We start from the raw sequence: 16,218 nt of genomic DNA, 5'->3' as shown, positions 1-16,218 counted from the left end.
AGCGTTGCTGGCTGAAGATTTAGCCTCTGACTTAGTTTCCAATTTGGAAACTTGGCTGCGTTTCAAAGAGTGTGACATTCTGGATCAATTCGTAAATGAAGTACATGTAATCCGCTACACGGCTCCTGAAGAGAAGAAATCTTTTCACTCTTCTGCCCCCAGCTTGCGTTTCTATGCAGTGCTTCGGCAGCGAGCTAAACAAAGCCCACAGTAAAGGTCGTCAGTTTGTATTTTGAATTCTCTTTACTGTAGACCAACTTGTGAAACTGTAACAAAAATAATGTAAAAATATTTATCTAACAGAAGCACTGTTACTCTACACAGCACTATAATAACACTGCGTAAAACACTTTCAAGTGCTTAAATATATATATATATATATACATATATATATAACATAGATATGTTCCTATAATTAAACGAATACAATTATTATCAAGATTATAACCTTTGAATGGTATTTCTAACATGGCATATGTAAATAGTTCTCAAAAATATACAACCAAGCAAAATACATGTGTATATATGTATATGTGAAGTGACATACTGCCAAGTATGGTGACCCATACTCGGAATTCGTGCTCTGCATTTAACCCATCCATCGTGCACACACACAGCAGTGAACAAACACACACAGCAGTGAATACACACACCCAGAGCAGTGGGCAGCCATTTATGCTGCGGCGCCCGGGGAGCAGTTGGGGGTTTGGTGCCTTGCTCAAGGGCACCTCAGTCGTGCTATTGAGGGTGGAGAGAGCGCTGGACATTCACTCCCCCCACCTACAATCCCTGCCGGCCCGAGACTCGAACCAACAACCTTTGGATTACGAGTCCGACTCTCTAACCATTAGGCCACGACTTCCCCAAATACCTAATCATATCAATGTATAACTATATAAATAATTATTCAAACTTACAGATTTTTGCTTTCTCAAGGCCAAAACATGTAGGAAAGATGTGTATGCACATTCATACTCTGCACCATGCGCTCTGAAAATCCTAAAATGGCTGATGTATCACTAAGAATATTAGAGTTTCTCGGAGTGGCCACTAGGTGTCAGTATTCAACAACAAACTATAATATAAGGCCAGTATAATTTATTTGAAACCTTGATATTTAGTGTTCAGAATAAATACCAGCCCAGAATCACAGAACAATCCACAACTATTCAGAATTACAGCAGCCAATCTTTTAAACACATAAATGAATTCCTAAATATACATTAATCTAAAAACAGATCATCTATTATATTTGATCTAGTTTAAAGTATCATTTGTCTTACCATGTACAGTGATGTTGAGAGGATGACGTTTCTCTCCAGATTCAGACTGACACCAGTAAACTCCAGAGTCAGATGTGCTGAGAGAGAAGATTCGACATGATCCTGTTTGTTTTGAACAATCTTCTGTGTTTCTGCCTGTGTATCTCCTCACTGTCCATCCAGTAGAGTTACTCTGATCCTCACAGCTCAGAGAGAGAGAGTCAGACGAGAAGTGTTGACTTCTGCTGGGACTGACCTCCAGAGACACCTGGGACCATTTACCTGACAAGAAGAAAATCCCACTCAAAACTGACAGCACATGTGTCTAATAAAATCTGTAATTAAGTACAATTAAGGTGAAATTTCGCACTACATTTTAAAATAAGAAGGGTTATATCATGCATATATTATGAGTGTGTATTTGATTGTGCTTTGATCTGATCTAGACTGAGAACTGGAGGGAAGTGTTTCTGATGTTTATGCCTCCCTGTTCCAGAGACTTAATGAAACACAAACACAGATGAACACAAGAATAAATGCTGTGACACAGACTCACCAGTGATCCACAGTGTCTGTGTGTTACTGTAGTTTGTGTAATAGGCCGGTTGTCCTCTCTCTGCTCTGCACGTATAAACTCCTGTGTGCTGTAGAGCAGCAGGACTGAGAGTGTAAGAGCCTCCAGCTCCTCTGCTGCTGTCTGACAGACGATCATCATCTCTGAACCAGCTGAACGTCCAGCCTGTAGAGGAGCCTGTAACCTCACAGATCAGAGCCACTGAGTCTCCTTCAGTCAGCCACGGCTGTGGAGACACTCGCACTGCTGCCTGAGCTTCAGCTGAACAAAACATGACCAGTTATAGAGAGAGAAGGTGTTCACACTGATGATAATCAACAAACACACAAACTCACCTGATACAGTCAGAGTAACAGCATCACTGCGCTGAGAGCTTTGTGTTCCCGTCTGTCCTCTACAGGTGTATTTACCTCCGTGAACGTGATCAACACTGCTGATGTTCAACTCTTGTGTTGAGATTTGGCTGACAGAGTTATTATATCGGTCGTTTGTTCCCTCTCTTTCCCATCTGTAAGTCCACTCAGTGTCTCCTCCCCACTTTATATCACATCTGAGAGCGACTGTTTCTCCTCTGAACACTCGTTCATCAGGCCGGACCGTCACCACAGCTTTAGGACTCACTGTTCAAACACAGATTATTGCATTTATTTATGCATTATGCATTTATTTGTGCATATGCATTTTAAAGTTTCATACGTTTTGTAGATATTGTCTCTGATCTGTGTTTTATCACATACTCTCTTCTCTCTCACCTGTAACATTTACCCACAGTGCATCACTGTATTGTGTGTAGTAGACTGGTTTTCCTCTTCCAGCTCTACACCAGTACTGGCCTCCAGCAGACACTGAATCAATCTTCACTCTGTAGGAGTTTGTTTCTGTCTTTGTCTCAGAGTTCAGTGTGTGTTTGTTCCAGTAAAAGTCCCATCCAGTGGCCGGATCCATGCGACAGGTCAAAGTCACTGTGTTTCCTGTCAGTGCAGCTCCTGCAGGATCTGATGTGAGTTCAGGCTTTGGCTTCAGATCTGCAGGAGAACAAGAACACATTCAGATCCTGAAGAGAGTGTATTGGTGCATATAGCACATGGTTACATGGGACTGCAGACTGTTTTTGAATAAGATGCAGGTCTTTTTGTGATGAAATAGTGAATTAGTGAAAAGTAGTTTATATTCACTCCACTTGTTTTCTATATAAACACTAGCTCTCTCTATTTCACTTCTATCTTTTTATTCTTTTTATTTAAAACAAACACAACACAATCTTGCTACATGTACTGTGTTAGACTAACTTGACTTGTCATAGCACTTACATATTGTTGCTCTTTTGTTGGTTTGATCACTCATTTTGTCCTCATTTGTTAGTCACTTTGGATGTACCTGATAAATTATTAAATGTAAATGCAAGTGTTTGATTTACTCACCATTAATGATGACATTTATTCGGTCGCTCTCCCGTGAGGATGATGGTCTTTCATCTCTCTGTCCTCTACACCAGTAATAACCCTGATCAGACTCAGTAGCTCCTCTGATAGTGAGAGTGTCTCTGTTTACAGTGTAACGATCAGACGTCTGTAACATTACACTGTCTTTATACCACTCATATCTCCAGTCACTGTGAGACTCAATCACACAGGTCAGATTGACTGTCTCTCCAGTGAATACAGGACTGTCTGGTGTCACAGTCAGTGTAGATCTGGGTGAATCTGTGAAGAAAGAAGACGGAGGTCTTTCAGTAATCTAGTCAGAAACATGATCTGATCTGAGTTCCTGTATTTGTGTAACTGATGTTAAAGAGGAGAGATATGGAGAGGGATGGTCTCATAGTGTGTGTTTATTTATTTATTTTATGTATGTAAGCATTTATTCATTTACACAGATAACTTTAAATACGAAGTTTTATTTCCACTAGTAAAGGAATGGGTAGTTAACCTGTTTCTTAGTTTTGTTTTTGTTTTTTGCTTACATGAATATATAACATGATTAAGAAATTAAATAACTAAAAAACAAAACTGAGTGTAAATAATATTATGTTATATAATAATATAACATCATGATTAATAATCACAAAGAAACATTCCACTTTTTTACAACTTTATTTTTCTTTGTATAATACTCAATGCACATCTGAACTTTCTGTGACTGAGTATTATATCACAGTCTTGTGTTCCCTGTTTTGTGTTTATTCGTGTTTTGAAGTATATTTTGTCTTTCTTCACTTCCTGTGTCTAGTTCCTGTTTGCTATGTGCCTTGTTTGTTACCACAATTATTCTTGCATTTTTTAGTTTTTTTTTTTTTTCTCTCCATAGTGATTATTCAGCCTCTTGTTACGAGTGTATTTTAACTAGTGATGGGAGAAACAAAGCTTTTCAAAGCTTGAATCAATTGAACCAATGCTTCGCAAAATGATTCACTGATTCGAAACACCACGTGCTGGTGATGCCTGCTGGTCAAAAGTGTGTAAATGCAACTAAAATATATTTATACAAACAGATTTTAAAGCCCATTGCAAAGGTTTTATTGAAAGTATACTACGTTAAATATAATAAAAATAATAAAATACCATTAAATATGAAGTGTGTGTATGATATGTGTTGTTTTAAATATTTTATATTAATTTGCTGGCTTGCTTTGTTTGTTTTATGAACAGCTTCTGAATAGAGGTCAGTAAGAGACTATTACCTGCTTCTCATTCTTTTATTTACACAAATGTCTTGTTAAAATGGTCTACAAATTGATGAAACTGATATGAGATCAGGTAAAAATCATAGACGCTGGTTCAATGGTTCTCAATGAACTCACATGATTCACGGGTTCACAGAGATCACCCCCAGCGGCAAACCATTGACATTTAGACACGTTTCAAAACAGTTATGATGTAATGAAGCCTGGTTTACTGAAATCATGTGACTCTGACAGTTTGATACACACTCTGAAGAACTGATTCAAAACAAAAAAGATTCATATAAGATTTGAAGCTTCATGAAGCAGTGAAGTGAAGTGACATTCAGCCAAGTATGGTGACCCATACTCGGAATTCGTGCTCTGCATTTAACCCATCCAACGTGCACACACACACAGTGAACACACACACACACACACACACACCGTGAACACACACCCGGAGCAGTGGGCAGCCATTTTATGCTGCAGCACCCGGGGAGCAGTTGGGGGTTCGGTGTCTTGCTCAAGGGCACCTCAGTCGTGGTATTGAGGGTGGAGAGAGCGCTGGACATTCACTCCCCCCACCTACAATCCCTGCCGGCCCGAGACTCGAACCCACAACCTTTGGATTACAAGGCAGACTCTCTAACCATTAGGCCACGACTTCCGCAGTGTTTCAAAAGCGGCCATCACTATTTTTAACCCCAGTCTTTTCTCTTGTTCTTTGTCTGGTGTTGTCCTTTATGAATGTTTTGTCTGTGTTGTGTTCAGTGCAGTCTTGCCTTCTTTAACCTTTGTCTGGTTTTATTCTGTTTTTGTCTTTGTTATCTGGATTTACTTTTGATTATGTGTTATTAATAAATGACCCTACTCTCCCTCTACTCTGAAACACCCTACACTGAGTTATAATGTCTTTTTCTGGTCGTGTATAATGTTCTGACAGCGAGAATCATATTTTACTGCAGCAGTGCTTCCCTGCGAGTTGTTCTGTGTACAGTTTGTGTGTGTGTGGTGACAGCGAAAGAAAACCCCCAAAAACCCCGGAAACATCTAGCATCCATACCCAGCTATTTTTAACAGTAGCTCTTATGTTTTGTTTCTGCATTTTAGCATTTGTCTCTGAGTCATGAGATTTAGGTTACTACAAGTTAAAAGTGAGATGAAATGCTCAAAAGAAAGTGTGGCATTCATATTAACCTTAATATAGTAGAGTGAGTTTATGAGGAAAAATATATTCAACTCACCTTTAACAGAGAGATGAACAGCAGATCTTGATTGTGATGATTTTGGTCTTCTATCTCTCTGTCCTCTACACCAGTACTGACCCTGATCAGACTCAGTAGCTCCTCTGATAGTGAGAGTGTCTCTGTTTACAGTGTAACGATCAGACGCCTGTAATTTTACACTGTCTTTATACCACACATATCTCCAGTCATCTGTCCAGCCATCTCTCCTGTCAAATCTCCATTCATTTGTCAGTCCATTTCTCCGTCTCCAGTCACTGCGAGACTCAATCACACACTTCAGATTGACTGTCTCTCCAGTGAATACAGGACTGTCTGGTGTCACAGTCAGTGTAGATCTGGGTGAATCTGTGAAGAAAGACAAAATTTGACTCAAAACACACAACACACACAAGATGTGAGTTTGCAGTGCAGAGTGACAATCATATGATAAAAACGTCAAAGGTGTTGTAATACAAATCCATATGAATCCAGGAATTTAATCCAAGTCTTGAGAAGAGATATGATCAGTTTATATGTTAAATGGATTATAATTTAGGCTTTTATTCACATGCTTTTGGATCTTCTAAGTTTTGCTTTCCTGGACATTTAATGGAAGAACAGAAACCTCTCAGGTTTCATTTAAAGTGTCTTAAAGAGCATATTCCAGGTTAGAGACTCCAGTGAGTTGATGTATAGAAAAATAATGTAGTATACTGTAATGTATACTTTAAAATATTTTATTAAGGTTTCTGGAGTCATTTTTGTGAGATTATTTTACTTCTGCATCTGAAAAAAGCCAAAACCGGAAGTGACGTAACGAGAGGGAGAACGGTCCATTTTAAACATTTTATAGGAAAACAAAGGATCGCAATGACATTTCAGACGCTGAGGAAATTTTAAATGTTTATTTACACTCGTATGACGGACCACAGATACAATTATGAGCCTGCTATGCAGCCAAGAGAGCAGGACAGGCCAGGATTAGACAGAACAGCGGTCAGAGGAGACAAATTGAGTTGATGTGTGGAGAACAGGGTAGGTGTCTTGGTGAGAGATCAGTGTTAGCTTACAGATATACACACGTCAGCTAATGTAACCATGCAAGAGCAAAGCTAGTATTGGTCATCTATGAGTATTAATACTTAGTAGTAACAGAAACTAATAAGTGTTGATCAGGCGTGTCACGCTCGTTAATATCCGACACTAACGTTACGTTATATAGGCTAGTGGTTTCTCACCACCACAGGAGTGAGAGAGAAACACGTTTTTGTTTCTTTAAGTGTTCATGTGGTAAATGCGAGGCCATGGTCACAGCTGAGGATTGTCAGTGATGAATAATGACGTCAGTCCTCTTATAAGAACAGATGTGAATAAATGCTGCTATTCTCATCATCATCACTACACTCACGGCTGATTGGTCCAATATCTGTTACAAAATATTAACTAGAACATAATCTTGCTGTGAGCATGATAGGTCAGTCAAAATAAGATCAAGTTTACCTGGTTATCTACTCAATCTGTTTGTTTTGAAACGATGTAAGGAAAAATGATCATACTCACCTGATACTGTCAGTGTAACTCCGTCACTCATCTGTGAGTATGTTGGTGCTTTTGACTGAGTTCCTCTACAGCTGTACACACCACTATGAGACGGATCCACAGATGGGATTATATAGTTCTGGTTGTGTCCTGTGCTGTAAACTGGTCTGTTGTCTTTATTCCAGCTGTACTGCCAGTCTCCTGTCTGCTGTATGTCACATGTGAGAGTGACCGTCTCTCCTCTGAACACACGTCTATCAGGATGAACACGAGCTACAGGTTTGGGTCTCACTGTGAAATGAGCAAAAAAACACACTTCATGTGTCTGAAAATATTTCAGATGATCTGTGCTGATTAAATTATTAATATTATTAATAATACATTTAGTTTAACTAACACTTATTGTATGACAGTAATGATCATGTTTATAACAAACACATAAAGTTGTCTTCCATTAAAAAATGTATAGAAAGTAAAACAGCTCTTACCTCTTACTGTTATCTCAGCTGCATTACTGTACTCGCTGTAGTAGTTTCCTCGTTGTGCTCTACATTGATATGTTCCTCCATCAGAGACGCTCACAGACTCGATTGTTTTAGTTGCATCACCCGTGGATTCAGTGTTTGAGTCTTTTCTCCAGTGAATTGTCCATTCAATTGACTGTCCCACATCACAGCTCAGAGTAACTGTGTCTCCAGTGAACACTGAACTCTCAGGATTTACAGTCAGAGTCGGCTGAGGTTTATCTGGAAGTGTACAGTGATGCAGTGTTAAGTTCACTTATACAGTTGGGCAAAAAAGTATTTAGTCACTTAAAAAGATGAGAGAGGCCTGTAATTTTCATCATAGGTACACTTCAACTATGAGAGACAGAATGGGGGGAAAGAATTCAGGAAATCACATTGTAGGATTTTTAATTAATTCATTGGTTAATTCCTCTGTAAAATAAGTATTTGGTCACCTACAAACAAGCAAGATTTCTGGCTCTCACAGACCTGTAACAACTTCTTTAAGAGGCTCCTCTGTCCTCCACTCGTTACCTGTATTAATGGCACCTGTTTGAACTTGTTATCAGTATAAAGACACCTGTCCACAACCTAAAACAGTCACACTCCAAACTCCACTATGGCCGAGACCAAAGAGCTGTCGAAGGACACCAGAAACAAAATTGTAGACCTGCACCAGGCTGGGAAGACTGAATCTGCAATAGGCAAGCAGCTTGGTGTGAAGAAATCAACTGTGGGAGCAATTATTAGAAAATGGAAGACATACAAGACCACTGATAATCTCCCTCGATCTGGGGCTCCACGCAAGATCAAAATGGGGTTAAAATGATCACAAGAACGGTGAGCAAAAATCCCAGAACCACACGGGGGGACCTAGTGAATGACCTGCAGAGAGCTGGGACCAAAGTAATAAAGGCTACCATCAGTAACACACTACGCCGCCAGGGACTCAAATCCTGCAGTGCCAGACGTGTCCCCCTGCTTAAGCCAGTACATGTCCGGCCCGTCTGAAGTTTGCTAGAGAGCATTTGGATGATCCAGAAGAGGATTGGGAGAATGTCATATGGTCAGATGAAACCAAAATAGAACTTTTTGGTATAAACTCAACTCGTCGTGTTTGGAGGAGAAAGAATGCTGAGTTGCATCCAAAGAACACCATACCTACTGTGAAGCATGGGGGTGGAAACATCATGCTTTGGGGCTGTTTTTCTGCAAAGGGACCAGGACGACTGATCCGTGTAAAGGAAAGAATGAATGGGGCCATGTATCGTGAGATTTTGAGTGAAAACCTCCTTCCATCAGCAAGGGCATTGAAGATGAAACGTGGCTGGGTCTTTCAGCATGACAATGATCCCAAACACACCGCCCGGGCAACGAAGGAGTGGCTTCGTAAGAAGCATTTCAAGGTCCTGGAGTGGCCTAGCCAGTCTCCAGATCTCAACCCCATAGAAAATCTTTGGAGGGAGTTGAAAGACCGTGTTGCCCAGCGACAGCCCCAAAACATCACTGCTCTAGAGGAGATCTGCATGGAGGAATGGGACAAAACACCAGCAACAGTGTGTGAAAACCTTGTGAAGACTTACAGAAAACGTTTGACCTCTGTCATTGCCAACAAAGGGTATATAACAAAGTATTGAGATTAACTTTTGTTATTGACCAAACACTTATTTTCCACCATCATTTGCAAAAAAATTCTTTAAAAATCCTACAATGTGATTTCCTGGATTCTTTCCCCCCATTCTGTCTCTCATAGTTGAAGTGTACCTATGATGAAAATTACAGGCCTCTCTCATCTTTTTAAGTGGGAGTACTTGCACAATTGGTGGCTGACTAAATACTTTTTGCCCAACTGTAGGTGTTATTGGTCATTCTGTCTTCATTTCTCATATGTTAATTTTTTAATTTGTATTTACATTTTGTTTTGCACACAATTTTTTTTTTTATTTCTAGAAGGAAATACCATCTTACAAGGTTGCAAAGAAAGTCTCAGGTTTAAGGTTTTGGTTCTGTCACTTTGCCATTGCTGGCTATAGATTGTCAATTATTTGTAAAAAAGGACAAACCAATCACATTTCATATTTGCAGCAAATACCACAACTGAATAGATCAGATGCAAGTGGTAATAATTTTAAACGCTGAAATTAATTTTATTTTTTCAGCATTGAACCTTACATTTCTAGTAAAACACAAAATATACCTGTATATCACACAACATACGGTTGAAGGTATTAGTAAAAGAGTAAGCAGATGCTATTGGAGCTTCAGTGTGATCATTAATGAAAACAAAACATCTCTTTGCTATGTAACATCTCATTTTCTACTAAAACTAGATCCCTTTTTACTTGTCTCTGTCTACATGCATGTAATACGGTAGTCTATTTAAAAACATATTCTGCACATTTAGACTCAATGTTAAGACTGAAGCTCTCACCTGATACTGTCAGTGTAACTCCGTCACTCATCTGTGAGTATGTTGGTGCTTTTGACTGAGTTCCTCTACAGCTGTACACACCACTATGAGACGGATCCACAGATGGGATTATATAGCTCTGGTTGTGTCCTGTGCTGTAAACTTGTTTGTTGTCTTTATTCCAGCTGTACTGCCAGTCTCCTGTCTGCTGTATGTCACATGTGAGAGTGACCGTCTCTCCTCTGAACACACATCTATCAAGATGAACATCAACTACAGGTTTGGGTCTCACTGTGAAATGAGCAAAAAACACACTTCATGTGTCTGAAAATATTTCAGATGATTTGTGCTGCTTAATTTTTTTTTTTTTTATTATTTGACATTTAGTTTAACTGACAACACTTTGTTATTGTATGACAGTAATGATCATGTTGATAAAAAACACATAAGGTTGTCTTCCATTAAAAAATGTACAGAAAGTAAGAGAGCGCTGACCTCTTACTGTTATCTCAGCTGCATTACTGTACTCGCTGTAGTAGTTTCCTCGTTGTGCTCTACATTGATATGTTCCTCCATCAGAGACGCTCACAGACTCGATTGTTTTAGTTGCATCACCCGTGGATTCAGTGTTTGAGTCTTTTCTCCAGTGAATTGTCCATCCAGTTAACTGTCCCACATCACAGCTCAGAGTAACTGTGTCTCCAGTGAACACTGAACTCTCAGGATTTACAGTCAGAGTCGGCTGAGGTTTATCTGGAAGTGAACAGTGATGCAGTGTTGAGTTAACTTATATGAGTTATTGGTCACTCTGATTTATTTATTTATTTGTTAAAAGGTGTTAAAGGGTTAGTTCACCAAAACATTAGCCTGTATTTTACTCACACTCGAGGCATCCTATGTGTATATCACTTTCTTCTTCAAATCCAAATCCAATCAGTTATATTAAAAATTGTCCTGGCTCTTCTAAGCTCTATCATTGCAGTGGGAGGGTGTTTCTGTTCAACAGTCCAAAACACATTAAATAAAGCGCAAGCATCCGTAATAAAACATGCCTCACACGGCTCCGGGGAGTGAATGAAGGCCTCCTATAGCGAATCTATGTGTTTTTGACCGAACAAATCTCCATATTTCAAATGTAATAAACACTTTTCTATCACTGCCACTATCTGGCGGATGATGTAGGATGTCGGCATTGCGTGATTAGTGATGAACAAAACAAAACGTCGGTCATGAATTAGAAGTACAAAACAAGGATTTGTAAAGAAAAATGTCGGAGGATTTCGATATAAGCCAAGAGGAGATTGGTTTTATTTTGCTAAAGTAAGGAAACTTTGGTTCCTTAAACAAACTCGCGAGACTAGCATATCTCAGTGGTGCGCCTACGTCCTCCGTCATTCACCGGAACTCTTCCACATACAACAGTCAGCAGAAGTGAGAGAAAATAGTTTATTACTTTTGAAATACAGAGATTTTTTACAGAGATTGCTACAGGAGCCGTGTGAGGCATGTTTTATTACGGATGCTTGCACTTTATTTAATGTGTTTTGGACTGTTGAACAAAAACACCCTCCCACTGCAATGATAGAGCTTAGAAGTGCCAGGACAATTTTTTGTATAACTCTGATTGGATTCATCTGAAAGAAGAAAGTCATATACACCTAGGATGCCTCGAGGGTGAGGAAAACACAGGCTAATTTTCATTTTTGGGTGAATTAACCCTTTAAGTACAAAAAAATCCAAAATGACAGTCATTTCCCAGCAGAAGAATCATTCATGTTATATTGTGTTTCTATGGGAGTGTCTGTACCATGTGTGTGTTTGTGTGTGTGTGTGTGTGTGTGTGTGTGTGTGTGTGTGTGGGGGGGGGGGGGGTATGTTATTGCACCGCATTAAAGTAACATTCATGTTTTCATAACCACTGACCAAAATCAAAAAGAAAACTGAAATTCTATCATCTTTGAGAGGAAGAGGGCCTCCTGGTGTTTCGGGGGGCCCTATGCAACATGTGCACTTTGCGTATAGAATCGGCTCTGTGCGTCTGACACTGTCGATCATAATATACTTCTATGTAAAATCTAGAAATCAAATTGATGATGATTTTTTGGTGATTTTTGACAGTGTAAATTCGAAAAACAGATTAGTTCTGTTGCAGGGCTCGCAAAATCGCTAGCCCGACGTCCCGGGGCTATTGTGTTTTCCAGTTGGGCTACCAAAATGTATCACTGCTCCGCCCAACAGGCTATCTTAAATACAGGGCTCCCACGGGTCCTTAAAAACTCTCAATTTACTTGTATAAAATTTAAGGTCATAAAAAGTATTAAATACGTTAAATGGTATAACAAACGTCTTAATTACAATTTCAAGAGGTTTTACAGTTGGGGACGGAAAGACAAGAACCGCGATACAGCTGCATTAAACATCAAAAGGCAAAGATGTCACTGAATAAATATGAGCGCTGCACATTTCAAAGTCAAAACACGGCACGGATGCCTTTATATGAATGTGTCTCTGAAGGGAATCGTCTGTCCTCAGAAATGTGTCGTTGGCAATTTAATTTCATCTTGCCTATAATGCCTGATTAAGCAGATTATATGAGCAGGGTGCTGCTTTGTGTCCAGCCGATACCGGAGAAGCCGCTATATTTGCTCCTAAAGTGCCTCGGGGCAGAGAGTGAATTTGCATTTCCAGTGTGCCTATCTTATGATCATATCAATGCGAATATCGACCATGCTTTTATATTTTGTAAAAGCCAGTTTCTTTCAACTGAGACTGTTGGCTAAAGTCAAGCCCTACCTGCCATGTAAGGAGTTTGAAAGTGTAATTCATGCTTTTATAACGTCTAGACTAGACTACTGTAACTCTTTATATGTCGGTTTGGATCAGTCTTCTCTTCAACGCTTACAGTTGGTCCAGAATGCAGCAGCTCAGCTTCTAATTGGGACTAAAGTATGAGCACATTACCCCAGTCTTAGCTTCACTACACTGGCTTCCTGTCTGTTTCAGGATTGATTTAAATATTTTATTGTTTGTTTTTAAGATTTTAAATGGGTTGGCACTTGTTTATTTACCAGAGATTTTACATGTCCACACTCCTGTTAAAGCACTGAGGTCGTCCAGTCAGGTGCTCCTCGATGTTACCAGAGCCAGGTTAAAAAATAAAGGTGACCGAGCTTTTTCAGTGGTGGCACATAATTTGTGGAATAGTTTACCTGTACACATAAGAACTGCTCAGACTGTTGCAATTTTCAAGTCTTTGCTTAAGACACCTGTTTGTATTATTTTAAGTGTTTGAAGTTAATGTGAGATTTTGAGACTTGAACTTTATATTGCACACAGAAGGCTGAAATGATCAGAGTAAACAAATGCTGGAGCTTCAATGTACACATTAATGCAGGCAAAACATATATTTTCTATGTAATGTCTCATTTATGAATTAATATAAAATCTAGGTCACTTTTTTCCGTCTCTAAACAGAAACACCATTGTAACTGAAGCTAAAGGCTGCAGACAATATCACTGTTAAGAAAAAAGAAGGATTCTGTGTGAAGAACACGTGAGCTCTCACCTGATACTGTCAGTGTAACTCCGTCACTCATCTGTGAGTCATGTGGAGCTTTTGACTGAGTTCCTCTACAGATGTACACACCACTATGAGACGGATCCACAGATGGGATTATATAGCTCTGGTTGTGTCCTGTGCTGTAAACTTGTTTGTTGTCTTTATTCCAGCTGTACTGCCAGTCTCCTGTCTGCTGTATGTCACATGTGAGAGTGACCATCTCTCCTCTGAACACACGTCTATCAGGATCAACACGAGCTACAGGTTTGGGACTCTCTGTGAAATGAGCAAAAAACACACTTAGTATAATTCAAAATTAGCTTTTCACTTTCAGTCAGCAGTACAGTATCTGTTGGAACTATTTTCAGTCGGCAGGTTTCAACAAACTATTATTTATTTTAATAGTTTATGAGGCAATAATGGGCTACAACACAATAACATTGAGAACTTATGTCTGTGTCTGTTCTCAGTCTCTCATCTCTTACTAATTTTCATAACAAAACCATATTGAAAGAATAACACTAAGAATAATAGGTGCACAAGATCTTACAGGCACTCAGTCATCAATTACAGTGAAAACTGTTGCATCAGCTTGCTTTTCTGAATATAACATTCATAATAAAATAAAATAAAAATATAATAAGTAGTAGTGCTGGGCAATGATTAATCGTGACGATAAATTGTTGCCCAGCACAAAAAAAAAAAACAGTAAAACTCTATTTTAATATATTTATTTAATAAAATAACATTTGATGCAAATTCTTAATTTCATTCATGGAGATAACTTGAACAATGTGCCATGGTTTATTAGTAGATTGCTGCCATAAAATAAAATAACCACTAGATGGCTGCAATAATCACTCGCTGGCTCATATAGATTTGTGTTGAGACAATAAAACACCATTATATATTATAACAATAAAAAAAAAAAAATCTTTGTCAGTTAATTATTATTATTTTTTTAATTGTACTAAAGTACCATTTTTGCAATTATGTTACTATTACAGTAAAACTTGAGTTTGATGTTGGTCGTGTGTGTGTGTGTGTGTTTGTTCTCTATTGTGGATGTGTTATGGTGTCACTCCTAAATTTCTGTGTTCTCCATTGAAGTTGTCCCTCAGATCACCAGTGTTCTACATTGTGGGTGTTTTATAGTTTTTCCTCTTAATTTCTCTGTATGTGTTTTCTGCTTTGTGGTGAATATGTGACTTTATTTGAGGGAAAATAGCAATGCTCAATAGTCATTAATTACAGTGCAAATTTTTGCACCAAACTTACTTACTTACTTTTGTCATTTAGCAGACGCTTTTGTCCAAAGCGACTTACAAATAAGAAAAAGTAACTAAAACTAAAAGTTACAACTCTATAAATACGATATACCCACATATGTAAGAAAATAAAGAAATTAAATAAAATTGACACATGCATATAACATTTCAATAATAAACATATAAATGAAAAAACTAAAATAAAAAGCGATACTACTATCCCTTGCCGGTGTCCCTGCCCGGTGGAGTCGCACGGTAGAGTTGATGGTCTTTACACTCTTCGGTCTTCACACTAGGAGGGCTTCACACGACGACTGCCGCGGTATAATAACCTTTTTTATACCAATCCAACAAATCACCATTTCAATTCAGCTGGACCCACTTTCCTGTTTATCAACTAAAAATGGCCAAGCAAGTGCACACACAAACTACCATTTTAACCTACTTTTTATAAAATTTGATCAGTGTTTTTGCATCATGAGGAACTACACAGACAAATGACTCTGGGAGAAGGTGAATGACAGCAAAATATAGACAAAAATCATCAGCAAAGAGACAAATGTGGGATCCTCATATGATTCATGTAGACAAATAAACTACTACAAAATTCACATTTGTTAAATAAATCAAATATACTGCAGCACAGTACCTTGAGTGAGTCCAGCGTGGATGAAGGACATCAGCACTAAAACCAGAATAAACACAGACATGAAACATTTCCATTCATTCAGTAAAATGCAGATCACTGAAACATGTCTAGAGTTTGAACTGAAAGAGTTTTTCTGTGTTTCCATGAAAAGCGATGCTGGAGATTCTCCATGATTTTACATCAACACACACACTGATGTCACAGGACTCATGAACCGATACGAGAGTCGATTCTCTGATGGATTCACTGCTGCCCAGAGAAGATTCACAACATACAACACATGACCATACTCTCATCAACCAATGTGACGCCAGACAGTGAAGTTCTGTCTCTTTAAGTGCTTTTGCTTGTTTTGAGTTTTGACTATTCTTTATAAATGACACCTGAGCAATTTTCAGTCTGGTTTCTGACCGCATCATAAAATTATGAACAATATTAAGTGAAGAGCAGTGATTAATTCTCTCATTTTCTTTTGTTGTTTGATGAACAGATGATAACAGACAGCGTCAGGTTTATACCGTATGATGCTGTCACAGAATGCACAGATCTACTGACTAGCATTC

The 16,218-nt window shown here is 38.7% G+C and overlaps 1 protein-coding gene across 1 annotated transcript; it reads right to left on the bottom strand.

Annotated features, from left to right (window-relative positions):
• Window positions 1–243: 243 nt before the first annotated feature.
• Window positions 244–15,686, bottom strand: LOC306876276 (basement membrane-specific heparan sulfate proteoglycan core protein-like; the record flags this gene model as incomplete). The annotated part of the gene is made up of 13 exons (XM_079427305.1): window positions 244–266; window positions 1,284–1,544; window positions 1,819–2,097; window positions 2,172–2,456; window positions 2,589–2,861; window positions 3,258–3,539; window positions 5,824–6,090; window positions 7,285–7,554; window positions 7,752–8,009; window positions 10,201–10,470; window positions 10,675–10,932; window positions 13,745–14,014; window positions 15,656–15,686. 13 exons carry the CDS (start codon window positions 15,684–15,686, stop codon window positions 244–246), a joined length of 3,027 nt encoding a protein of 1,008 aa, XP_079283431.1.
• Window positions 15,687–16,218: the final 532 nt, after the last annotated feature.

The sequence above is a fragment of the Barbus barbus genome, assembly GCF_936440315.1.
Source record: "Barbus barbus genome assembly, chromosome: 1".
Taxonomy (NCBI): Eukaryota; Metazoa; Chordata; class Actinopteri; order Cypriniformes; family Cyprinidae; genus Barbus; species Barbus barbus.
The sequence above is the reverse complement of the archived record's forward strand: the minus strand, read 5'-3'. Positions and strand labels throughout refer to the sequence as shown.